At 47.4% G+C, this 25,259-nt stretch overlaps 1 protein-coding gene across 1 annotated transcript; it reads right to left on the reverse strand.

Annotated features, from left to right (window-relative positions):
• Positions 1-2,204: 2,204 nt before the first annotated feature.
• On the reverse strand, positions 2,205-24,841 carry ARHGEF33 (Rho guanine nucleotide exchange factor 33). Its single transcript, XM_056487457.1, has 16 exons — positions 24,820-24,841; positions 21,503-21,552; positions 15,981-16,145; positions 14,320-14,441; positions 13,333-13,475; positions 12,288-12,347; positions 11,828-11,839; positions 11,478-11,690; positions 10,763-10,892; positions 9,912-10,044; positions 9,044-9,127; positions 8,222-8,305; positions 7,348-7,496; positions 6,281-6,439; positions 3,898-4,659; positions 2,205-2,348 (listed from the first exon to the last, which is right to left on the reverse strand). Exons 1-16 carry the CDS (start codon positions 24,839-24,841, stop codon positions 2,210-2,212), a joined length of 2,427 nt encoding a protein of 808 aa, XP_056343432.1. The 3' UTR covers positions 2,205-2,209.
• Between the last annotated feature and the right edge of the window lie 418 nt (positions 24,842-25,259).

Raw genomic sequence — 25,259 nt, forward strand, 5'->3', positions numbered from 1 at the left:
TTACATACATGAGACCAAAACCACAAGAATCAGAGCCCTTGACAGCATCAGTGCATTACAATGGACACCTGTCCTTAGTGATGCAGCTCTGGTTCCATGGACAAACAAACAGTTCTGTCTGTGGCTGATTCCTGTGCAGAACAAACAGGCTTTGCCCATGCTTCAGTTACAAGTATCTGGCTCTTCCTACCAGATAATTTCTATCCTGGCCCTGCACAGTCTGACTAAAAGCTACCAAGTCGTAGGAACTGTCTTTGTGATTCAGTGGCTGGTCAGCATGAAGCAGTCCTGACTGGAAAGGGACAGGGAATTTTTAATTTTATGAGGATGTGAGAGAAAAGGAAGGAGATGGAAGGGGAGTTTTTTGCCATTAAAAGCCTTACATTTAAAAAAAATCTTCCCAGAGTAATTTCCAAAAGCTAGGGGAGGAAAGTATGGTACTTCTTTCCTTTTTGTAAGGAGAAGTGGATATTTGTTTTATTAAAATCTATAGGAGAGGGACCAGCTAAAACACTTTAATCTTTGGGGTTTTGCTTAGTCACATTTTTAAAATGTTGGGAAAACTTTGATTGCAGTAAAGGATAGGTTTTGTCTGTCTGGATAGCCCTTTTCACACACACCCCTTTGCCTCCAGCAGAGGAGGAAAAGCAGGTGGTAGATGCAGGTCAGTCAACATTGGAGAGCTCTGGGCCCTGCCATCTGCAGCAGGTATTGGCCACTGCATCCACAGACACCTGCTCTGGGCTCCCCTGTCCTGCTGCCATGGCCAGGAGAGCCATGCAGTCTAAAATTCCATGGCAGCATGGTGGGTGCTCTTCCCTTGGCCCCAAAATCAGCCACCCTTGTGCTGATGCGGGGAGTCCCAAGCCCCCAGTCTCACAGTATCTCCTCCCAAGGCATTGCTGTCAGCCCCATGGAGACAGTTCACAACTTCTTAAGGTGAAGCTGTCCTTTAGACAGACCAGTGTCCCAGGCTTGTGAAAACAAGGTGATAAAACCACAATTGCTCTTGAAACTGCCCTCAGAACATCCCAGCTCCAGGTGTCAGCAGAGCTCACCAGTACTGCACTGGTAACACCACTGGCACAGTGGTGCTCTCACTGCTGGTGTGTGACATGGGTATCACAGCAGAGCTTCTCTCAGCCTTCTGCAGAGATCAGAGGTCCTGAGGGTTTGTCCTGTCCAGGTGTGAGGAGGGTGGCCTGTGTGTGGCCTCGTTGATCTGTCCTTGCACAAGGAGGAGGGCTGTGACTCTGAACATGGTGCACCATCGACTTTCCTGCCCTAGTGCCTCCATTTTTAGCTGGAAGAACCTTTCCAAAGCTGCACATGAGGGGCTCATGAGGGTGTCAGGCCAAAGAGTTAGCAAAGTGTATTCCAGGTGTGTTACAGATGGGGAGCCAGGACACTGTTTGGCACTCCCAGTGCCTGCATTGATCCACAATGGGGATAAGGTGGGGAAGAGTCTCTCCTGTGGCAGGCCCTGGGCCCTGCCTGCTTCACCTGCCTGGAGACACGGGCGATTCTGAGAGCAGAAGCAGTGATTCCTACAGCAGGAAAACAGCATTCACATAGAAGGTGAAATAGGATTTTGGGGAGAGATGGAAATCCAAAAGAAAGGATGTTGCTGATTAGGCAGTGCAGTGTTCAGGTGCTTCAGCTGTTGCTTCTTAAACCTTCTCAAACCACCTGGGTAATGCGAGTTGGCCTCCTGGAATACATCTTTGATGGTGGTTTTTTTGGAAAGTAGAGGAAAGAAGGGAATTTTAGACTGCTGGCCAGGATGCCAGGCCTGCAAAGTAACCTTGCTGTCATGGGTGAGCCCAAATAAGACCTGCCTTGAGTTTGGAAGAGCAAAGATGTATGGCAAATCAAGCAGTTTTGGGGGATGAGGGGGAGGAGAAGATACTAGGGTTTGGCCAGAGCTTTCCAAAACTGAGGGAAGTTCAGTCAGGTAGGGATGAAAGCTAGCAAGTTCCTGTGCTTATTGGACCTGCTGGTTGAGCTCCACTGCAACCCAAAGCCTGGCCCTGCCCTGTGCTAGAAAGAGCAGGATGCATTTGTAAGGCAGTTGTGAGTCTCCTCTCCCCCACCCTCCACCCTCTGTGTTAGCCAGGGGGATCCTGGGGCCTTGCTGTCTGTCTCCACCCTCGGGGGCCTGGGGAAGCACTGCTGTGCTTTGGCTGTGGCCTGCCTTTCTTGGGGCTGCTTATTTCTTTTTGAAGAGCTTGCGGAAGGAGCTGCGGAACCCCCCCTTGGGCTCGTGCCGCGGGTTGTGGTCGCTGAAGGATGTTTGCTCATTGTCATCCTTCTGGCAGAACCTGGTGTTGTCTTCTGCATGGAGCTCCTAAAAGGGAAAAGACAATTTAACCAGCATTTGCAACCTCACATTCTTGTTCCCTTCTCTCTCTTTCTATTTCTCTTTCTGTGCTAGGAGCGACCTAGTGGGTGAGGAGGTGCTGACAAGGCTGGTAAACAACACTGGTACCTCTGCAGAGATCTTGTGCTGGCTCTAAGGCTGAGGCAGTGACAGAGGAATAGAAGGATAAGCATTGTTAGAGGGAACTGGAGCCTTTCTTGCTAAGCTTTTTGTTTAGGAGAAGCTCTCTGTCTTCTTTTGCCAGTGAGGGAGGAAGCCAGCTTGGGCAGTTGGAAGAACTTCCCACCCTCTCCTTTCTCCCCTAGGCAGGGAGGCATCAGGCTTTGGAGTTGTGATAAGGTGTGAAAGACTCTTCTGCTGGCTCTGCTGTTGCACAGTTTTATATCTGTGGGGGAAAAGGCTTCATTAGCACACACACCTTGTGGTAAATGTGCCACTAAGAGTTCTGTCCCTCCTTCAGGAGAGTGCCAAGCTCCTCTCAGCAAGACTGGACAAGACCCTTCTCTCCAATTCTGCTCACCACTGCCATGGTGATTTCCTTTGTACTGTGGGAGAGAACATGTCCTGCAGTTTTGGACAAGCTCCCCATCTGCACCCTGCTGTGGGCCATAGTTCTGTGCAGGTGAGTGCCATAGAGCTCATTGGTCCCTTTCTCTGGAGTGTCTCTATGGCTCTTCTCCTTCTGCCTCATCTCCCCTATTCAACCATCTACCACCTCCTTCACTCACTAGGCTTTTTTTTTTCTTTTCTTTTGAAGTTTCCTGCTGCCTTTTCAATCAGGCTGTTGGAGCCTACCTCCCATCATTATCTGTATCTACAGCCCCCAATCTAAGCACCTCAGAGCACCCTTGGCCTCTACTTCCTTGGCTGTGACAGCCCAAAAACTGACTCTGAACACTGCAAACTACAGAAACATTGCTCCTGCAGGACCTGGTGCTGTTTGCCATGTCCCATCTGAGGTGCACAGTTGCTGGGCTCTGACTGTTCTCACACAGACTTTGGCATGGGTCTGTACAATCCAGGCAACAAATACAGGTGAACCAAAAATTATGGACCAGATCCCTGCTGGTGTAAATGGGCTGAGCTTGGCCAAGTCATGCTGGTTTACCCTGGCATGACTTACCCAGCACTCCTCAGAGCAGGTGGAAAGGCACCTGTTTCACTGGGTGCCAACCACAGCACTGATTTTGAACAGCTTTGTGTAAACTTTGTGACCTGCTCAGAACATTCATCTGGGGGGGAAGTTCAGTGACAGGTGGAGACACACAAGAGGCTACCTTGTCTCAAGGGTGTTGTAGCTCAGCCAGCTGTGCACCTCAACCCCGTGCTTGTCCCTGGGGAAGATGTGTGTGAAAACAAGCTGTCTTGTCCCTCCCTTGGCCATGTACATGCAGTTGAGGGCTTGGAATGTGTGGGCTTGAAAGCTGTTTTGGTGTGTTCTACTCTGACTGTATCTCAGATCTTTCTCCTGCTGCTGCACCACCATGTGCCATTTTTTTTCCTCCTCCTATTTAAGCCTCCTTACTTCCAAAAAGCTGGGTTTTTCACCCGCTCCTCTCTGTGGGGGGAAGTAGCTCCTTTGGGAGCTTCGGGATGAGGCTGAGATCATGTGAGGCTGAACATTCCTGTCCTGCTTCTGCTGCAGACGGCTCCCACTGCTGCTCCGTGTGCTGTAGAGTCTGGTGCTCACGCCCTCGGCGCTCCGCGGCAGCTCCTTCAGGGACCTGCTCAGCTGCTTCCCTTTGCTGTGGAACATCTCACGCTTGTAGGTGCTGCTGCTCACAGGAGTGCAGCTCTTAGGCAGGGGCTGCAAGGCATGGTCTGTCCTCTCTGGCTCTGACGTGAAGTTCACCGGCCTAAGGAAGCAAATATCCAAGCTGGACTCGGAAGAGGCCGGGGAGCAGTTCTCAAAGAGAGCGATGTTTTGGAAGGTGTCGTCTTCGTAGGGGCCTGGCATGGTGAAGACCTCCCCAGGGTAGTCAAACTCTTCGTAGCTTGGGGCAAAGTTCCTGGCATCCTGCAGCAGTTCCACAGAGGTTCTGATGGCTCTCTCAGTGTTCCCCACCGCGTCAGCCGGTGGCGCTTCGTACTCCATTTCGGGGATGGATTGCAGGGGGGCTGTCAAGGCCTTGAGCTCCTGCTCTGTCAGCTGAGAGGAGGCAAGGATGTTCTCTGGCCTCTCGTGCTTTCTGCTTTCCATCTCCCAGTCAGGGGGCTTTACAGCCTGGATGTTCTCCATCACAGTTGGCTGGGGTTTCTTCATCTGTGGCATCAAATGCCTTAAAAATAAAAACCAAAACAAAACAAAAAAAAACAGACGGAAGTGGAATACTAAAGGATGACAGAGCATGACAAATCCCCCACACCCCCTCAGCCCTATTGTGTTGATTTTATGGCCAAAAGGTACTGTCCTGTCTTGGAGAACAGTAACAGAGGTGTCTCTTACAGAAATTGCCTGGCTGGTTAGGAGGACCAAACTTGGAGAGACAGAACTGTTTATCCAGTTGCTTTGGCTGACTTGTGCTCTACAGAATGAAATTAATAGAAACTGAGATGAGAAGCCAACTGCTCCATCTCTCTTCTGTTCATCTGCATTTTAGATTTTAACTTTCCTTCTTTCTCTGTAATGTAGGAGCTATGCCTCACTTTCCTGTGGTCTGGTTGTCTTTTCAGGTGGACTGAGTTTCTCCCTTGGGTAAGGTGACTCTGTCCCCCAAATGTGTTGGGAGTACTTGGTGGGCTCCTACCCTCCTTGTGTTCAGCTGAGTCTTGAGGATGAATGTGTGGGTGGTGCCAGCTGAGGCTACCAAGGTGGAGGCCTGGAGCAACAGGCCTCCTCCCTGTCTGTGAGAAGAGGGAGATTGGTTTGGGCAGTCTGGGGAGAAGGAAGCTAAGGACTGATCTATAACACTGTTAACAGAGTGAACTGGGAATGATGCAGCCAAACTCTTGTTAATATCAAATGAGATAAGAAAGCACAAATTGCTGGCATAAGAATATTTTTTGGCTGAAAATAGCCAAAAGAGGGCCATATGAGGAGTGGCTGAGGGCACTTGGTCTGTTCAGCCTGGAGGAGACTGGGGGGAGACCTCATTGCAGTTTGCAGCTTCCTTATGAGGGACAGCAGAGGGGCAGGCACTGATCTCTTCTCCCTGGTGACCAATGACAGGACCTGAGGGAATGGCCTGGAGTTGTGTCAGAGGAGATTTAGGTTGGATATCGGGAGAAGGTTTTTCACCCAGAGGGTGGTTGGGCACTGGAACAGGCTCCCCAGGGCAGTGGTCACAGCACCAAGCCTGACAGAGTTCAAGAAGCATTTGGACAACGGTCTCAGACACTTGGTGTGACTCTTGAGGGTGGTTCTATGCAGGGCCATATGATTCTTGTCCTTTCCAATTCAGAATATTTTGTGGTTCTGTGAGGATTTCCAGGTGCTACCAGTAGCCCTGTCTGTCATGGCTTAATCTTGCGTCTTTTTAAACCCATTTTGTACTTGTATCTTGTGATAGTTAATCACATCGTTCATTTATGTGCTGTGTGGAAAAGAATTTTTTTTTTCCTGCTCTGAAATCTTGGTCCTATTTCCCAGCTCTTGTAATGTTGACAATGAATAATGCAAAGTGTTACTGTGCATACACCACTGTTAGGCCTAAACAAATTCATGTCCTCCCTGACATACTGCCTTAGCAGGCAGCCCTGAGTAGAGCTCTGAAACATTCCCTGCTTGTAAACCACACGGTAGGGGATAGCCGAATGGAGCCAGCCCTTCATCTCTATCCATATACAGAGAGTGGTTTTGGAAATGACAGCCTGTAGCTGCCTGGTGTCACTGGCATGGTGTGGGTGAGGAGAGGGTTTTCAGCCTACTTGAAAAGCTGCCCATGAGGACAACAGGCTTACGGGGTGGTTGTGCCAGAGGAAGGTGCTGCTGGGAATGACTGTATGGCCTCTTCAGTGTGGATCCCACTGTCCCGCATTGATGCTGCACTGGGTGTTGGAGAAACCTCCTGGCTTGTACACTGGGAGGTGAGACCTTTGTACAGCTTCACCAGGGATGACCTGAGGGAGGAGAAATCCATCGTCGGGCTAAGAAATAAGGCAGGGAATGAGCACGAGCATGTAGAATCACAGAAAACAGGACTGGGAGGGACCTTAATATTCCCATTCACCTCTGCCCACCCCAAGGAAGAGCCTGTTCCACCTAGCCTGCTCCAGCCAGCAGGGTGTGCTTTCTGTGGTGTTTTTAACACCTCTCCTGATAGCAGTCCCTCCCCAGCAATCTGCTCCAGCCCTTTACCACCCTCCATATTTGGAAGCTTCCCCTGAAATTTGATCTTGTCCTACTCCTCAGGTAAATCATCACAAGGACCCAAGGCGACCAGATTCTGATTTTAGTAAAAAGCCTTGATTTCAAGGAATTGTTCTGAACTGCAACTTGAGAATCTACATTCAGGGTAACTTCTGTCATAGTTCATCTCAAACAGGTTATGAGAGGTTTTTGTTTCTTCCACCTCCTCTGCCAGTAAAATAAGATAATGCCATTCTTTTGGAGTCTCAGCATATAAGGGAAACAGTCCTTACCCTCACCAGGGCCTGGAGCTGAGCTGCCAGAGCTAAATCCCTGTGTGTTTTCCCACTGGGGAGTGACTTTGCCACCATCTTAAGGAATCAAATGATCCCATGAAACTTGTGGCTGCTATGTTTAGAAGGATTTAGAAGTGATTTTTCTTTGGCTCTCAGAGTTCAATAGAAGGGCCCACCCCAAATCAGACCTCAGTTTGGAGGCAAGTGCCAATATTTGTTCTTCTCCAGCATTCAGATGCAAAGGGCTTTGTTTTATTTCAACAGAGCAATGAGCCTGTTGATCTTGCCTAAACAGGGACCTAAACCTAAACCCCCTGTTTGCCAGGCTTCCCCCACCCCTGCCTTCCCTCGTGACAGAGAGAATGAGCTGATGTTGTGCTTACTTCTTCAGCTTTTTTCTCTTCTGTATCAGCAGGTCTTCATTGCATTGGAAGAGGAGGCTGTAGTGCGAGATGAAAACCCGGAGGCGCTGCACACACACCAGCAGCAGGTAATAGTCAGGGTGCTCTTGCTCCGTGAACTTCAGGACATTCTGAGGCACAGAGGAGAGCAGGTGGTTTGGAGGCTGTCCTGACCCTTTCTGGGGAGAAGGCACTATTGGAACCATGGATTAGGGCTCTGGAGTGCTCATGGCACTGCCCTGGGGGAGCTTTTCTAGGCACCATGAGTTTCTGAGGGAGTGGGATGGGGCCTGCCTCCCACTAGTCCAGTGCAAATTCACAAGGAACTACTTTAAATGCAATCATGGGATGTGTGGGTGATGCACTGGTTGAGTTTAGCTTTGGGTGAATAAACCTATGTTTTGATTTTATAGGGCTTGCTTTCTGTGTATTTGCCTTGTCTGAAACGTTTCAGTAAAACTCAGATAAGCCTTCTGTGAACAGAACTCCTTTTATCAGCCATCTCTCTGTAGGACAGGTTGTTGGGCCCTAGGAGCCCTCTCAGATGTGTCCCATCTCTGGCCTCCTGTTTTCCCAGGGCAGCAGACAGCAGAGCCTTTGGCTTTCCAGGGGACAGAAGCTGTTTCTGTCAGGTCAATTGGAGAAACTGGAAAATATTAGCAAGCCTCAAGTGTAAAAGATGAAACTTGACCTATTGTTAGCTGGCTTTTCCTTTCAAAATTTTTTTTTCTTATTCCAAGAACCCACTGGGTTTGTCAGGACTCTGTACCTGTACAGGCCCAAATACCAGCTCTGAGTTAAAAGTCACCTGATGTGATAAGAGTTCAACAGCACAGTTTGCATCCTGGGGCCCTACCTGTAGATGAATAAGGTATTCAGGGATTCGCTGGACTATATGAAAGAACAGAATGTAGAGATCAGACTTGATTTCTTCTTCTACCTGAAATAGAGAAAGCGACTTAAGAATCTTTTCCACCCATAAAACATGTCTCCTTCCAGATGGTTCTGTGGTTTAATGAGCAGTTATGCTGTAAGGAGTTACAACAGTTCACAGGGGCACACCAGGCATTTAGGTTGGGGATTATCTACAAGGCACACTCAGCCTAATTAATTAGGGGGGCATATGGAAAGTGCACTAGTTAAGTTTCAAGAAGACACTGTTGCTCAGAATGAAGTTCTTACTTTAGGCTCAAATTAATTGAACAAAATGAGATTGACTTCTAAATGAAAGTATCTTGGAAGCAAGCAAATGTGGTTCAGTTATTGCACTTTAAACTACCTTTATATTTAACTTCCCAAGTTTAAACCAAGAATCCGGGACCAAATAGCTGGAGCTGAAAGTGAAGACTCGATAAAGGACTTGATCGCTCTGTTTGGATGAGTTCTCCATTTTCCAGGAGAGAGTTCCTGGAAAAGGTCTGGATAGTATGTGCATGGGCAAGGTTGTGGGAGGTTTAATCTGAGACATTGTTTCATGGCTCAGCAGAAAAACAGCTTTGGTTTCAGACAGTGAGGAAGGTGTTAAAGCTGCTTTTTGTAGGTGCCTATCAGCCATGGCAACCTCCAAGAAGCAGAACAAGTAGATTGGCAGGAGAGTTCTATTAGGGTAAGCATAACAGGAAGAGATCCAGGCTTGCATGTTGCCATTACATGTCTGGGAAGCAGGCAGGATGTTTACCTCCTTCAGGATCACCACATGGATCAGAGAGATGCATTCTGGCAAGTCCCTCAGGTAAGCAACGTAGTAGTCCAGAAAATTATTCTTACAAAAGAGAAAGAGAAAAGAACAAACAAACTTAACAGAGATTTTTGGTCACAGAGCCAGCCAAACTGTTGATTCCCCACTATCACTGCTGGAAGGTCTCCAGAGCTGCTGTTTCACTCCTTAATGGCTTGGAACTTCTCAGGAAAGTCTGTTTTTTATGAACACATAACATGCGTTCAGTTGTGAGCACAGTGTGTAAAGCTTTACTGCAGGTGGGGAGAGGTAGGAAGGCTGGGCAGTAGGAAGCTCTTCTTATCTAAGTCTCTTAAAATTTATAAAGTATCAGATGAGTGTTTACACATCTTTGCTGCTCACCAGGGCAACAGAAGTGGGTGCAACAAACTATGTAAGCCTCTAACTGCCCACCTGCTTGTCAGAACTCTGAGCAAGGTCTTTTGGGGCAGGGGAGCATCAGAACCACTCTCTTTTCACTCTCTCACTGGAAATACAGCCATTCAAGCTGCCAATGCTCATGTGTGGCTACTGAAAGCAGGTCTGGGTGTCATGTAGTTTATGGAGCTGTGCTATGAGGCTGTTTGCCCACAGGTGGGTCTGACATGTGGGATCCCTGAACAACAAAGGGGCTGCCATGCCCCAGGACTGTACTCAAGGGGGCTTGCTGAAAGGCCTTACCCTCCAGGCCACAGCTGCACAGCACAGCCCCTCTGTTCAAGGTGTCTTGGCCCTCCTATGCCTCAAAATGTTGACAAGATTCATGAAATGTTGAACAAATCATGACAAGATACTGGTCTTTAACAAGATGAGGAGGTCTTTAACATACCTCATCATTTGTCAGCTTCAGGAAGATGTCTCCTAGGATCCCTTGTCGTGGCCAGCTGAGGACTCGCTCCTGGAGAGCGTGCAGTAAATCCACATGCTGCTGCACCAGGAACCGCAGAGAGTTCGGGAAGAAGCTGGCAGGAGACCAAATCAGACTGGTTGCACAGAGCAAAACCTCATCCCGAGTAAGTGAATACTGCTGAAGTGGGCGCTCCTGAGTGGTCAGCACAGCCTTGTACATACAAGATTGACTAGACCTATTATTGCTGCTATAGTGCAGGTGTTATTAACTCCTGTGGTTGGAGCCCTGGCTGCATCAGGGGGTCAGGTGTTTTGGCTGCTGTGTACATGCAAGTACTCTCTCCAGCTGGCTATTAATAGTGTTTTGAAAGTTGCTTAGGCTTTCCTTGCAATGCATTGAGTAGCTGACCAGAATTAGCAGCACTAAAAAGTCCCAGGCAATGCTGCTGTGACTGATGATGCAGAACCATGGTCCTGAGCCATCCCATTGGGAGCTTGGAGGAAAACTCCCCATCTTTCTGTGTTGTCCCATTTGTCAGGCCCTTTCATGAGACAACTCATTAATGCAGAGCTGGTCAAAATGTGCTACTGCCTTTCTGCCACTTCACATTGATTTCACCCTGAATCAGAATGAAGATCACGGACAAGATGGAAGGGGCAGGCAGAAATGTCTGCAAAAATCTCCCAGTGCCTCCAGTTTTCAACTAGAAATAAACTAAGTGTTCAAAGATCTCGGTGTGGATGTCAGAAAAGTGTGTGACGGTATAATGCAGAAGTAATATTGATTGAAGAAAACTCCCCAAAAGACAGGGAGCACATTATATCAAATACCTTCTCTCTTTGGTGCTTCTTTTCACATCTGGCCCTTGCAGCGTGGCCTTGATCTTCAGGATTAGGGAAAGGTTGATGACATACTTCCTTTCTGACTCCAGCAGCTCCAAGGCAATGTTCTGCCTTTTGGCTTCCAGAAGAAAATGGTTAAGTTTAAAAATAAGAAAATATTGACCTTAAGGACAGCTGCATGTTAGAATGGTGTAGTGATCATGAAAGGAGAAACTTGTTTAAAAATTACATCAATGTCTCATCTTTTTGTGTCTTCTTTACCCAAAATGTAAAAATCCAGCCTGATAATACAGCATGCCCCAGTTATGACTAGAGCCATAGTTTGCTAAGAAAGCTCTAAAGCAAGTGTGTTTTTCCCTATGAATACAAATTTTTCTAAGGCAAAACAATGCATATCCTGAAGAATCCCTGCAGAATGAGAAGTTGCATTTTTCACCCACTTGAGCAACTAACTACACTGCTGCAATCCCATCAGTACTCTGGACCTGACAGTTCTTGGAAAGAGAAGGGCTGTCCTGGGTACAGAGTGGTTCTGTCAGTCACACAACAAAGGCCAGAGGTCTTGGAGTGTGAGGCCCTGAGAGATTCCCCCCTAGCAGCAGAAACTGGCCTGTGTGTCTCTCTCTATGCTGATCATTAGCCAGCTCTCACTAGGCGTGGATGCAGCTTTGAGCCTCTCTAGCCAGAGTTTTCTGCTCCTTACCAGCCAAAGAGGGTTCACATATTATATTGTCTGCTGAGCTGTATCTGCTTTGGCCCATGTCTTTCCCTCTCTCCGGCTGCTCTTTGGAAATGTATTCATCTCCCCAGTCCTTGGTGTCCTTGGGCTGCTTCCATACTGTTGATGGCAGATGCATTTTCGACTGCCCCTCTGTTGCCAGGGAAGGCTTGAGGCTGTCATCTGTCTCTATGGCTGCTCCTGCAATGACAAATAGGTCTATGGACTCTGAAATCTCAGCAGCTCTCTGACAGTTATAGTGCAGCAGGCAGCTAAGCTGTGTTTCCATCCATTTGAAGCACTGGAAGGTGAATTTGGAGCACTCTGTGCTTCACAAGGGCTATAGCCTTGTAGAGTTAATTTACAAAGCAAGTGCAGTTGGTGGGCTTTTCAGCAGAACAAGGTTTGCACTCTTCCAGCGTTTATTTTCATGCCAAATAAGATCCAAAATTAGACATGTTAAGAGAAGAAGAAACACCATCTCTTCCCAAGTGGGAGAAGTGGTGCTCTCGCTATTCTTTGTCACATCAAGAAGACTCAATTCTTCCTTTCTGCAAAACCACTTAGAATCTGGGAAAGCAACAGCAGAAAGGCTTTCTCTGCCAAATCCTTGGCACTTTCAGGGACACAGGTTTGCCCTTATATCTCAACTGCAAGTGGAAAATGGAGGTACAGGGCAGAGTGAAAGACATCCCTGTGAAATGCCTTCCCTGAAAGTATTTCTTTAGTGCAGTAAAGCAAGCATGCTAACTGAGTCATGGTCCTGCTGTCTTTTGATGTCTCCTATTTTCTTACCTGGGCCTGCTATGACTTTCACACCTCCTTCTCCCATGGGCATGATCCTGGTGTCAGATACTGTTGAAGAACAAAGGGAGCTTTAGCAACAGAAGGCAACTGTAGAGCTTGCTTCTTCCTGCCAGGCCCTACAGTAGGGTTAAATCCTCCAGTCTTTCACAGTTTTGCTATGAAAACACCCCTGTTGGACTCTCCAGTAGGGAGGATCTTTACTGCTGTGCTCCTGTCACAGTCTGTGTTTCAGTGGCACTTTCAGGTCAGGCAGGTAATGTGGGGTCCCTGCTGTGCCCAGTGCTGTGTGACTGCAGAGGAAGGTGAGCAGTCTTGGCTTCTTGTGCATGTTGGGTAGAAGGGGTTCCACACAGAACAAAGAGGATGGAGACCTGACACAGAGACAGGCTGCCATTTTGAGTGGAAAGGAGCTTGAAGAGCAGAGGGATGAGACTGGAAAGAAAGGATCAGTGGGAGAAGTGCGTGAGAATGGTGGCTGTGCAAGAGGGATGTGAGGGAGAGGGCTAACACACCACCTCAGAGGGTAGGGCAGAGGAGGACCATGACTGGCAGGTTCTGAACAAAACTGAGTAGAAAACAGCACATGGTTTTCATCTAATCTCTGCCTTTGTTGACATTTTAAAGATGTCTTTGTTACCTTCCTATCTGAACAGCATGAGAGTGATAGACTAGTTTGGACCTCCAAACTTAATTACAGAATGAAAGGCTCTGGCTCTTTGACTCCAACTTCCAAGTGTTTGGCAGTTGCAAATATTTTCCTCATCAAGGTGTGATCCTCCTTCCTGTGCCCTACTCCCTCTCACAGAAACAAAACCAGGATTTTTATCAAGAGCCCCCATGTGATTCTGTATGTGTGCCACTGGCACTACAGGAATGAAGATCCAGCCTGCATCCCTCTCCTTGGAGAAGGCAATAAATGGCTGTTGGGACAGTGCTCACAAGGAAAATACTTCCTGAACCCAGGTTACCCCAGTGATCTTTTTCTGATTTTTTTCCTGAGGAAGGCACTGCATTTGCCTGTTCTGTTTCCTACCTTTTTCATAAGTCACATTGTGTAAAAGACTTGTAAAATCTTCATTAATCAGCACAGGTTCTGGGAGGTTGATGGATCGAAATGGGCTACCCTGGAGAGGTGTTGGCACTGTCTGTGACCCATGGTCATCCTTCTGTGCTCTTCTGCACAAACACAAAGAACAATGTGGTTGGAAAGTCTGAATGCTACAGGTGAAGCTCCTACACTACATTTGGGGCCAACATTGTCAGAAATAGGACAACTCTAGCAGAGACCAGGAAAGGAGCTGGCTTTGATGGAATTGGCAATTCATGAACTATGTTCTGGAAATAACTTCCAGTGGCTATAGGAGAAGGTTATTTCAGATCTATTCTTTTGCAGAGCCTATTTCATCTAATTAAATAGTTTAATTAGCTGAGGGTCTAGCCTAGATTTGCAGTGTTTGCATCAAGGCAGCTGTATAGACTCCTGATCAAAACTCTGTTTTCAGAAGGAGGCTAATTAGGATCAAGCTGGACAACCATCTGCTTCATCACAGCATCAGTGGTGGCCCAGCAGCGTGCAAACATTCTCTGACTCTGCTCAGAGGAGAAAAGATTGGTGACAGGAAAGCAGAGCGTGACTGCACCATCAGGAGCCCATTGAGTCCTGCAAACTTGGAAGGGGAAATTGCAATGCTGTTGTCTGAATGGTGGAGGCTTCTGACTTTCAACAGCCCCAGCATGTCTTTAGTGGGTCTCTGGTCCTCCAAGCCCTGGCTCCTCAGGGAGCTGCTGGGGGCTGTTTTGCTGTTGGAATCACAGTGAGGTGTTTGCATTTTTCTTCTGTCTTTGCTCTGTGGGGTGTATGTCTAAAAGCTTGGGGTGACTGAAGCATTTCTGGTCATAAACAGGGTTGATACATATGTCCAGCCAGGGGAAAAATTAAGAAATTATGCAATACAGAAATGAACAAAATGGGCACCACTGCTAATTAGCATTTTCAGCACCCTGCAGTTTGGGCCCTTACTTAGCTTTCATTTTCCGTGATTCTCGCCGCTTCTCTTGCTGCAGCTGCTCAATTTTCTGTTGCATTTCCTCCTGCTTGGCACTGATTTCTTCAATCATTGACTTTGCATCGCTGAGCTCTTCCTGAGAAACAGGCAAAAGCACAGCATTCCCAGGGTGCCCATCAGCCCTATGTGGCACAGCTCTGAATGCTGGCTGGTCTGTACAAAAGGTGCTTCAGGGTGCTGTGGGGAGAGGCTCTGTGATTAGACACTCTTCCTTTGCAAGGAAGTGTCACAGGATGCCATGCACAACGTGGTGATCCTTAGTTCTACAGGCAACTCACCCAAGCCAGTGTGGTGCCACAGGATCAAGTCACTGGTGGGAGATGAGACTCAGGGCTTCATCCACCACCAGCTGAAAGCACTGGGAGGGCTCCTGCCCTAAATGGCATTTGGAGGTGGACCTTAGGGAGCACATTTCCCTCTGCAGTTTCCCAGCATGTATATTCACATGTTGCACTTGGTCCAGATCCCAGTGTGAGCACTCATATGTATAAGCTTTTGACAATCAAGTCATAGATCTGCCCTTTTAGCCTGGTTTCCTAAGGAAATGAGGCCCTCCATATCCTCCCTGTCCATCCTCTCTCAAGCAGTTTCAGCCAAGCCTTACTCAGATGTAGAGCTCTGATGCATTAAGTTCCTGCAGGTTTCATGAATGTGAGCATCAGGATTGAGGAGAAATACTCAAGAGTTTCGGTGGCTTCACTGGGAGCTCAGTGTGTTAATAGCCAACATGGGCATGAGGCAAAAGGAGAGCAGCTTTTGCCTCTTCTGCTGCTTGCATAATTATTTGTAGCTGCATTTTAAATCCCCTTTTCCCCTGTGACAATGTCCTGGGTAACCATGTGTCTAGTTGCTCTGAGACCTAACCCATATGCCCTTGCTCTTTTTGTTGTCTCCCTTGTTCGTCTGGCACCAAGGGCTCATTTTGCCTGGTGCCATCTGTCTCCCTGCCACAGGGTTAGTAATGGGCTTTTTCAGTAAGCAGCCCTCTTTAGCTTCACAAGGTATTATTGACTCAGCAAAACCCCATTGCATTTTTATTTGCAATAAAAACAATAAGAGAGTTCCTCTGCCTGCCTCATCATCCACTTTCTGCATGGAGATGCTGGCTGGTCTAAAGTGTAAATCAAGCCTTCTTGCTAGGCTGTCTCTCCAGCCCTTTGTCTTTATCCTCTTGGGCCAGATCAAACCAGGCAGCACTTCCTCCCAGCCATGTAGAAATGCGACTTCAAAAGGCTTTGGGGTTTTGTTATTATGTTATTTTGTTAATTTGCTGCTCTCCAGTGACTTTGGTTCCTGCAGGAAATGCAGGAGACCTGACCCAGGGAGAGCTGTGGGACAGTGGCCCAGCAGTGGCCTATGAACAGCCTATGAACTCTCAGCACTGCCTCGTGGCCAGTCAAAAAGGCTAAACTGGCCAGACTATGGGTTACTTTTGAGCTGGAGCAGTCAGGGGAGACCCAAAGCTGAAGACAGTACCCCAGGTGTACTTGTATCAAAACAATTGCCTGCTCCTTTTCTTTGCAAAAAGGAAATACTGATGGAGGCAGGGGAACACTTCCCTCTGCCACACAAGCTCACATGAAATGTATGCAGCCTCCCCACGTCACACTCCTACCTTGAACGTGTTGAGGGAATTCTTCATCTCAGCCACCTTCTCTTCCATGGCACAGCGGCAGCTCTTGACCTTCTCTTCCAGGGCATACTCTCCATGCTGGATGCGTGACAGCTCCTGCATTGCTTCTGTGAATCCTGCCTTCAGCTCAGAGGCCAGTGCCTGCAACTACAGCAACCACAAACACGGTGGGTTCAGTCCCTCCTCCCAGGCTCAGGGGTTTGTGTCCCCGAGGGTCACAAAGGCTCAGTGTAACCCAACCTGTAAGGTGCTGTTATCTTTCTCCTCCTCCTTTCATGGCTGGGAAACATGGGGAGCGGTTTGGCTCCTCCTACAGCCTCAGTACAGAGTAGGAGGTGTTTGTCTTGGGCAATCAATGTGCCCCTTTTTTAGACTTTTTTTAAAACTTTTTTGAGTTTTTCCAGGCTCCCTGGCAGTTTGCAGCCAGACAGCCTGAAACACGCCAAGAAGGTCTGCAATAACACCAGCCAGATTATTAATCTCCAAAGCAACTCTGCAATCAAGAATATGTCTGGTTTTGAGCAAGTCCTCCTCCCACACGTGCTCGTGGGGCTGGTAGTCTCCCCACACAGGTCTAACCCCTTGCTCTCCAAGGGCTGTGGAGAAGCTCTGTCCTTTGCCATGGGCCTTTTCCATGGAAGGAGGCAGCTCTAACTTGTGTTGGGGAGGGAACAAGAGGTTTTCCCTTAGCATACAGTGACACTGTGCCCTCTCTCTCTACTTTCTGTCCCTAGAGGCCCTGGTGCTGCTGGAAGAGCTCACTACCTAAGCTGGAGGCAGCCAGTGATAGCCGGGTGAAGCAAGAGATGGACTGGGGCAAGCCAGGCTGGCAGAGCAAGCAGACAAGGCAGCTGTGGAGGTGGGCAGTGAGGGGGGATCAGCAGCTGGCAGAGGGCTAAGCAGGGAGCACCCTCTTGGGACAGCTCGGGATGGTGACCCTGGACTCTGCCCCCACTCTCTGCTGGGAGCGAGAGGCTCGTCCTGCCTGCACAAAGCCCACAGCGAGGTCGCGGCCCAAGGTGCTCCACACAGAAGTTTTTACCTTTACCACAGAAATTCGGCCTAACATCTGGTTATAAACTGAGTCCAAAACAGGAGCACTGGTGGTAAGCGGAGAGCCACCCCGGGAACTCAGGCGCTTGAGTCCTGTAAATGGAGCAGAGATGGCTTCCGATACCTCGGGGCAATGGCACGCACCAGCCCCTCTGGTCAGACTGGCAGTGTCTTTACAGAGGATGTCTGCCTGCCATCCCCGCTCCTACCCCAGCGCTCACCCCACAGCCCCCACTCTGACCTGCCTGGACACACATTTCCAGAGTGCCTGCATAGGAGGAGTGGGACTGACAGGAACCACAGGCACTGGGACAGTGCAGAGGGGAGCAGAAGGCTGAGGATATCTTCCCTCATCAGGATGACAACCCTGGGTCCCCAAGCCAGCTGAAGCTCCAGACTCCTTGGCACAACCCTTTCCCCCACCCCTCCTGGTCACAGTGTCACACTGTGAATGTATCCTGAAGGGTTAGAGGGGCTGCTTAGGGCAGACAGTGACCACACTGCTTCTGATATCTCAGCCCAAATGGTCGTGGCATCATCAGACATCCTAACATATGTGCCTGGAGAAGGGGGAGGGAGAGTTATAAAGTACTGTGACTGTGCAAAATGTTAATATTCCTGTCCCTCCTCACAGGTGCTTGACATGTTTGCCTCCTGAACTGATGTGGCCAAGGCACAGTCTGTCTGCCAGCCTGCATCAGGGCTGGGCACTGTGTGATGCCAAGTGGAAAGGGTTGATTTGCTAGATCTGTCCCTTCCAACTGGAATATGCTGTTCCATTCTAATTTATGCTGTCAATTTTAGAGGTCTGCTTCAGGATGGAGATATCACAGCCCCAAGTCTTGCTAGCAGTGGAGCACTCCTGGAGCTGGCCCTGGACATAACATGATCTAGGGAGAATAAGCTGAAAATGAAATGTTTCTGCTCACAAGCCTGGCCATCTCCTCAGATGCTTCCAGAAAGGGGGTAAACTACACAGATCCTTTGAAGGGTATAGGGATGGGTATCATTGCTGGTCTTGAGGTTTCAGAGTAAGAAACGGCAAGGCATCAGCAAAAATGGACCACTGTAGAGTCTTTGGTGTCCATGTGCACTGAAACACTCTATAAAAGCAGAGGTCAGCCAACAAAAGGAAAGATTTGGATTAGAGGCTGGACAAAATATCCTCTGCATCTAAGAGCAGACAGTGACCTGTAATTTTGGGATTCACTGTTGGCCAATCTCTGCTTTTGTGGTGACAGTGCTAACTTAGTTTGTGTGTCCATCTCAGTGCTCCAGAGCCCAGCCTGAGTCTGTCCTGCCCCCTGTATCCTTCCTCAACCCCATGCAGCTTGCAGTGGCTGTTTCAGACACCAAAATGTATCCTTGTGTTGCTGCTTGAGGGATGAATGCAGCCAAAAACACCAACCAGCCACACAGCTTGCATGATGGAACAAGAAGTGCTGAAACCCTGAGCAGGTCAGGGTTAGCATAGAGAGGAATTACATTCTTGTTGCATTGGATGCAGAGTTGATCCAAAATAAGTGAAGTGGTACAGGAACAGTATGTTATCTTTAAACTCTTGACAAGCATAGTGTGTAGCTATGGATTTTAGTTTGAGCTCATTTCTAAAAGCAAGCTGTAGAAAGCCATCCTTTAAGTCCCATAAGCTGTTAAAACAGAGGGAGGCCATTGAAGTATCAGACCCTGCCCATGTTTTGCCCAAGTTACAGGGCTCTGTCTCCACAGGGATAGTATATGCCTACAGGACCAGAGAGATACTTTACAGGTTTGTGACCCTCTGGAAAGTCAAGTCAACTATGTGTTTCTAAAGTTTCTAAGTGCAATGCATACCAAAAAAGAGAGATTTTGTAATACAACAACAGTTAAACTGTAATGTGTTGCCCCCGGCTCACTTATTCATGGGAATAAAGATGTAATTTAACACTTAAGTTGTGGAATTTAAGAAACAATAACTTAAATTGAACTAATGCCTGGAGGATAAATAAATCTGCACAGTCATAGGGAGTCCTTCGAACCTGTCCAAGAATGTTCAAAAAAAGCATTTAGGCATCTAAATAATTTAGTACCAGGTACAGATTTCAGTGCCCATCTGCCTTTGGAGTGTGGCCCTCAAACCTGACAAAGCAAAGCAGTGAGGCATCCAGTGCCATGTGTCTGCAGCAGGTTATATCTTTCTTGAGCCCCATGACTCCTATTTTACCTGCTCCCATGATGTTTTTCAGTTCTGCATGGAAAAAAACATGCTGTTCACAAGCGGTGTACAGGACTGATGGTTGTTTCCCTGACCCAAAACTGCAGAGTCTCCTCCCTCTCTCTTAGTGGGTGCCAGCAATTTGTGACATTTGTAAAAGATAACGACTGTCCTTGCAGCCTTAAGTTTTGTTCAGGTTTTGAGGCAGCCCAGGGAAGACAGCTGTAGACAGCAAATGGGGATGGTTTATGGAAAGAAGGAGTGGGATGGAAAGAGGGCAGCAGAGCCTTGGTGAGCTGGGTCACTGTCCTGGCTGCCACTAAAAGGGTGAGAGGGGGCCCTTGTTTCTCTGAATAGCTGTGTCCCCAGAGGTTTCCCCCAGCACTGGCCAGGCTGTCCAGGGCTCTGTCTCCACAGGAAAGGCCATTTGCATCTGCCATCCTTGTCAGCTGCCTAAGTCCTTACTCTAGAACAGGAGACTTGAGCTGAGCACTAGAACACAGGACCTGCTGCCTGGGACTTTGAGCTGAAGCCTGTCAAAACCAGAAGAAAACAGGCTCATGATAAAGAAATACTGCACAGAACAATTCTGCTATTATAAATATTTCCTTGAAAAGAGCAAAACCTTCTGTGGCCATGGAGGAGTACTGTCTGTGGTGCATCCCCCAGGTTATCTACTGTCCATCACTGCACATCTTTTGGGGCTGGTCTGAAGAAGTAAATAAACTTTGTGTCTCTCAAAAGACGGCTGCCTGAGTACACTGCTTGAAACCAATCTGGCACAGAGTCCAGTGTTTGACACAAGCCCTGGATCTGATTTTTCTGAGTTGCATGATGCATGTTTTTAGAAGAAACAACTGATTTTTAGAACAGCTACTAACTCCTGTGCTTAAGGGCAGCACTCCTACAGCCAAGCATTAGGAAGGCTTGCAGTGCCTCATATCAGGAAAGCAGCAAAGATGCAGCGATTTACAGTGGTAAAGAAGCTGGTCCTAGGAGTATATGCAGCATATATATTCCTAGGCAAGGATGGTAGGAATACAGAGCAGCAAAGAACAGAAGAGAGCAATGAAGGTGCTTAAAGGGGGCTGCAGGTACTCATCCTTGTTCCACATCTGTGCAGTCCCTTTTAGTAACTGCATTGTCCACAGGGCCTTTTCTGAAGCAGAAGGGAAGAGCCAGCTGGTGACTGACATTTAAGGATTCATTAAGGTACCCACATGTCAGCTGGAAAGCAAAGTGTGTGCATGGTGTTTCCAGCACACAGTCCCACATGTATGTTGGATCCACTGTGCTGGGCCCTTGGAGCTGTCTGGATGGGAAAAGAGGATGAGATGACAGAAGTGCCGGGTAGTTCATGGAAAGCAGTGCCTTCTCCACTTGCCATGGTGCACTTGCAAGCAATTATGGACATTAGTGTTGCAATGGTGACAAGATCTCAAATAGTCTGGATTTCCACTTTCCACAGGTGGATGTTTCCTCTCTCAGATTATGGTTCCATATTGAACCAGACCAGGGATTAAAGTGCTTAAAACTCTCGCATTTCCTGCAGACTGGAAATGCGTAGGAAACATCACTGTGGAAAGGCTGAAACTGCATCTTACAGGATAGATACTCTCTGGGCTGTGGTAATAGACAACCTTACAGCATCTGTGGTGTCCAATTGCAGCAAAAATGTTAGCCCAAAGACAGGGCACAGAGCTCAGGAGGAACTAATCATCAGGGTTTCCAAGCTTCTGGCTGGGAGGCCAGACAAAGACATGCAGAAAGACTGAACACTCTGGCTGCTCTGGATTATCAGGCAAGAGCACTCCATGGTCTGAGGAGCTGGGAGGGTGCCAGGATAACCCAAACCCCACAGAAGACTTGGGCCCCTGCTGCATAAGACACCCCTGCCCCATGTCAGTCAACAGATCCTTGTTTCTGGGATAGTTTATCAGGTTTGCTGAAAGCTCATCAAAGCTCAGTCATGGAATCTCCACCTAGGCCAGTGAATTGACATTTTCTAACTGGGGCTAATGATGTCAGGTGCTTAATTAGCTGAGCTCACTGGTTGTGAGCAGAGAAATTTTACTGAAAAGTCTTTTAAGATGAGGCCCAAGATGTGTAATATTTATTCATGCAATGTGCACATTGCCATGTTCCTTGTAAATGCCTACATTTTTCCTTAAATTTAATTTAGCTTTTTAACTACTATTTATATATTAGTAATTCCTTAAACTCTTGATGTTATTTAGGGCATTTTGCTCATCTTTACCTGGGAAATCTGTGTTGCAGGGGTACTCACAGGCACACTTTCAGTCCCTCCTGTGGGAATAAAGAACTTCAGTCAATTAAAATGACTTATAATGGCTGCTATAAATAACTGGAACAAAGGATTTGAAGTCCCACTTGAGGAACAAATCAGTTTTAAAGGATTCAAGTCTCACTTTAGGAGGTCTGAACACCATATAATTTGTAAAATAATCTGCAATTATAAAATAGGAATGACTCACCTAAATTCAGATGTTAAATTCACCTTATTTTCTGTCCTGTGTCTGGTCAGAGTTGATCCATGCAAGGAAGTGAGAAAGCTTCTATGTTCAATTAGGACTAAATTGCGCCCTGTGAAGTTTAGTTCTGTGCACCAGCCTTAGGTAACAGGGGTTTTTTTGTCCTAAAGCATTACTGATCTGTTTCTCTACTAAAACAGTCAATTTTATCCTCTACTATATCTGTACAGATTTCTATAATCTCCACAAAAGGCAAAACACATTTTCTGTATATTTTAAATTGTATTTTGGCACAATGCAGTCTAAGCAATAATCATGCCTTTTCTAACCTCCCAGAATGACACCTTTTCATTGGTTTCATCATTCCTGGGGGTTTGTGGTATGGTGATTCCACTTGATCTTGTACAACTTAACATTGCTGAAACAGACTTAGCTGATGGAGGAGATTATATCTACTTCACAGAAGTATTTTGGACACTGCAGAGACATTATCTCTATGCATTAATCTTGGAATCATGGAATCATTTGAGTTGGAAGGGACCTTTTTAAGATTATGTAGTCCAACTGTCTTGTGCAGAAACCTTTAGTTGTCCAACAGAAATCACTGCTGGTCATGCTGCTGTTACACTTTGAGGGAATTGCAGTCCAATGGCCATCATGTTATTCCCTCCATCAAGCTCCCTGGATGGATCTCACTCCCAGAAAACACCATGCTATTCTGTTCCTCATCCTTGGGGATGCCACTTCACAAGATGGTTTTTCTCTTGCCTCCAAGGATTTGCCTCACTCATCTCTGCTGTTAAGTCACAGGCACAACCAGTAACCCCGTGCCCAATTCCAGGGGAAGCCAAGCTCCTTCTTTCCATGCTGACTGCAGATGCTTGGTGCTTTTCCAGCCTGGGCCTTTAAGACCACAGAAATTCAGTCCTGCAGAGGCTGGAAATGCGTGTGGGGAGGACTCTGCACAGTCAGCCAGTGGAAAGTTGAAGCCTAAAAGTCAGAGCTATACAAGGCATAGCTCCATTCTATTTTCTTTACCCCTGAGGGGAAATGTGGGTTACCAGCAAGGACATCTATGAAATGGCCCTGTTCTGGTCTCTAGGATTTGTCCTGATTCAGAGGAACTTGAGTAAATTCCCCAGTGACTTGCAGAAGGTAGAGGAAGAGAGGCTGTGTGCTCCTCTCTGCCCATGTGCCACTTCCTGCCTGTGCTAGTGGCTCTCAGCTGTGGAGCTGAGTAGCTGGGTCAGACACTGACCCTCTGGGGAATATCCTCTCATGCTTCCTCCTAGGGAGAACAAGAAGCAGCACGCCAATTGGGAGAAGTAGCTACAACTCCAAATTGCCAGCTGTTTGGGGTCAGAACTCATCAGCCAGCCTGCACCAAGTCCCACATTTCAACTTTTAAATTACAGGTTGTTTTCATCTTCAGCTTTGGCCTTTCTGGTTCTTTTTTTCCAGATTTTCTCTGCAACCACAGGAATTAGGAACTGACCTTTGGCCTGAACCTCCCTCATGATGACTGGAGCTGAGGCTGTGTGTACAGTGACTCACCTGAATCATGGAAACTGAGGCCCATGACAGTTCTGTTGGGCTCTTGCTGTGGGATAGTATGACTCAAAGAGAGCAAGAGAACGTGTTTCTGAATTAATAGTACAACACAAACCAGTGCTGGAGGACAAGGAGATGTTTTTACAACATGGGTGGGTGCATTGAATGCTGAGCTCTGTGAAGGACTGGAGGTATCAGGTAGAAGCATAGCACAGGAAGGAAAAGCCTCCTCAAATTTTCTTTGGGTGTGTTTCAATCTGATACATAACACAGAGGGCCTGACCCATGTCCTTCAGAAATCTGTAGGGATCTTTCATGTGGATTTTACTGTGGGTCAGTCTGTAATGTCCTTGGATATATTAAAAGTGAAGAACTGCTCCTGAGCAAGACCAGAAATGGGGAAGAGGATCACTGCTACTGTGACTTTACCTCCCACTTTTGCCTTGAGCACTCTCTGAACATACCCAGTCAAAACCCAGATCATTTCTATAAAGTCACTGCAAAGAGCTAAGGCAGAGAAGGCTCCTCACAGTCTCACTTGTGGGAAATAAGGGATTTCATGGTTATCTCCCAATTTCTACGGTGAACATCTGCAGCCTGTGAGGACATACCAATTAACTGAAAAAAATCCCTGAGTTAATTTCCTTTTCAGCCTGCTGTAGTGTAAGGGCCTAGGTACACAGACCTAATTTCATCAAATTAGAATAATAATAATAATAATAGAGAAAATAACTTTTCTGTTAACTATGCCATGAATACTGGCATCACCAAGCATCTTTTAAGAGGGAAAGATGTGGTCCAGTCTCTTTCCTGAGCTGACAGCTGTGGACCCTCCTAGAGCTGTTGCCCCTGCTCATAGTTCCAAGAGCTCCTCACCATATGGACACAGTGACCCTGAGGTGGCAAGGCAAAGTACAATGCAAGGGGTTTGGGGTGGAAAACAAGTACCCCATTCCTGTGAAAGAAGTCAGTAAAAATCCACTGAAACCCTGGATTTGAGCTTTGCAGACTTTCTAGAATGCAGCCAACCTTAGCAAGGACTGATTGTATGCAAGCAATGTGGCCTGGATACATCTTGGTGCTTGAAAAATTGGGATTGGTGCAGATATCTGGGTTGTGGCACTGATATGAACAAGAACCTCTCTCTACAAAGCACATGGGGGAGAGAAGCAGATCCTCATTAAAGTGCCCTCATGTAAAACACAACTTTGGATAGACAGAAGTCTCTCTACATCCTAAGGCAGAAGTTGGGCACAAGGCAGGAAAGGGAATGACTTCCCACACTGGACATTACATATGCCACAGGAGTATTTTCCAGAGAGGAGAGGGAGGTGGGTCTAAAATAAGATAAAAACATCAACCCCCAGATATTTCTAAGAAACTGAAAGTACTGGACATTTGCCCACAGCTGCCATGGCTGAGAGGTGCTCTCAGGGGCCTGGCTGGTGGCCAGCGGACAGGTCCTATGAGAGCATATTTCTCTCTTGCTGTCTTTCATACTAGCATGAAGTGAAATAAGAGGATGCTTTACCTTCGTGTTTGTTTGTGTCCATGGCTGCTATGGGCTGTGCGTCCTCGCAGGGACTCCTGTCCTCACTCTGGAGGGTTCTGGCTGGTCACTGGGAACATCCCATGGCTTAGAGCTCCCCACATGTGAGCCCTGGAGTGGGTCAGCTGCTCTGAACCCTGAGTGCAGAAAGATGCAGAAAGGGTTTATTGAGCAGAGCTGCTCCAAGTTCAGACAACAGAGAAAGGAGGAAGGATTTGAGAGAGAATGAAGCATCCGAAAGATCTGTTTGGGTTCCAGTGCCTCCACAGAGAGGATGCTGGTACAAACACTTCCCTCCCAGCCCAAGGCCATTTGTGCTTCCATGGACAGGTGACTAAAAGATTCCGTGTAATTCCATAGAGACTGTTTTCTCAGCAAGATACTTCCTGTATGAACACTGAATCAAAATATGCTATAGTTTG

The sequence above is a fragment of the Oenanthe melanoleuca genome, chromosome 3 (assembly GCF_029582105.1).
Source record: "Oenanthe melanoleuca isolate GR-GAL-2019-014 chromosome 3, OMel1.0, whole genome shotgun sequence".
Classification (NCBI taxonomy): domain Eukaryota; kingdom Metazoa; phylum Chordata; class Aves; order Passeriformes; family Muscicapidae; genus Oenanthe; species Oenanthe melanoleuca.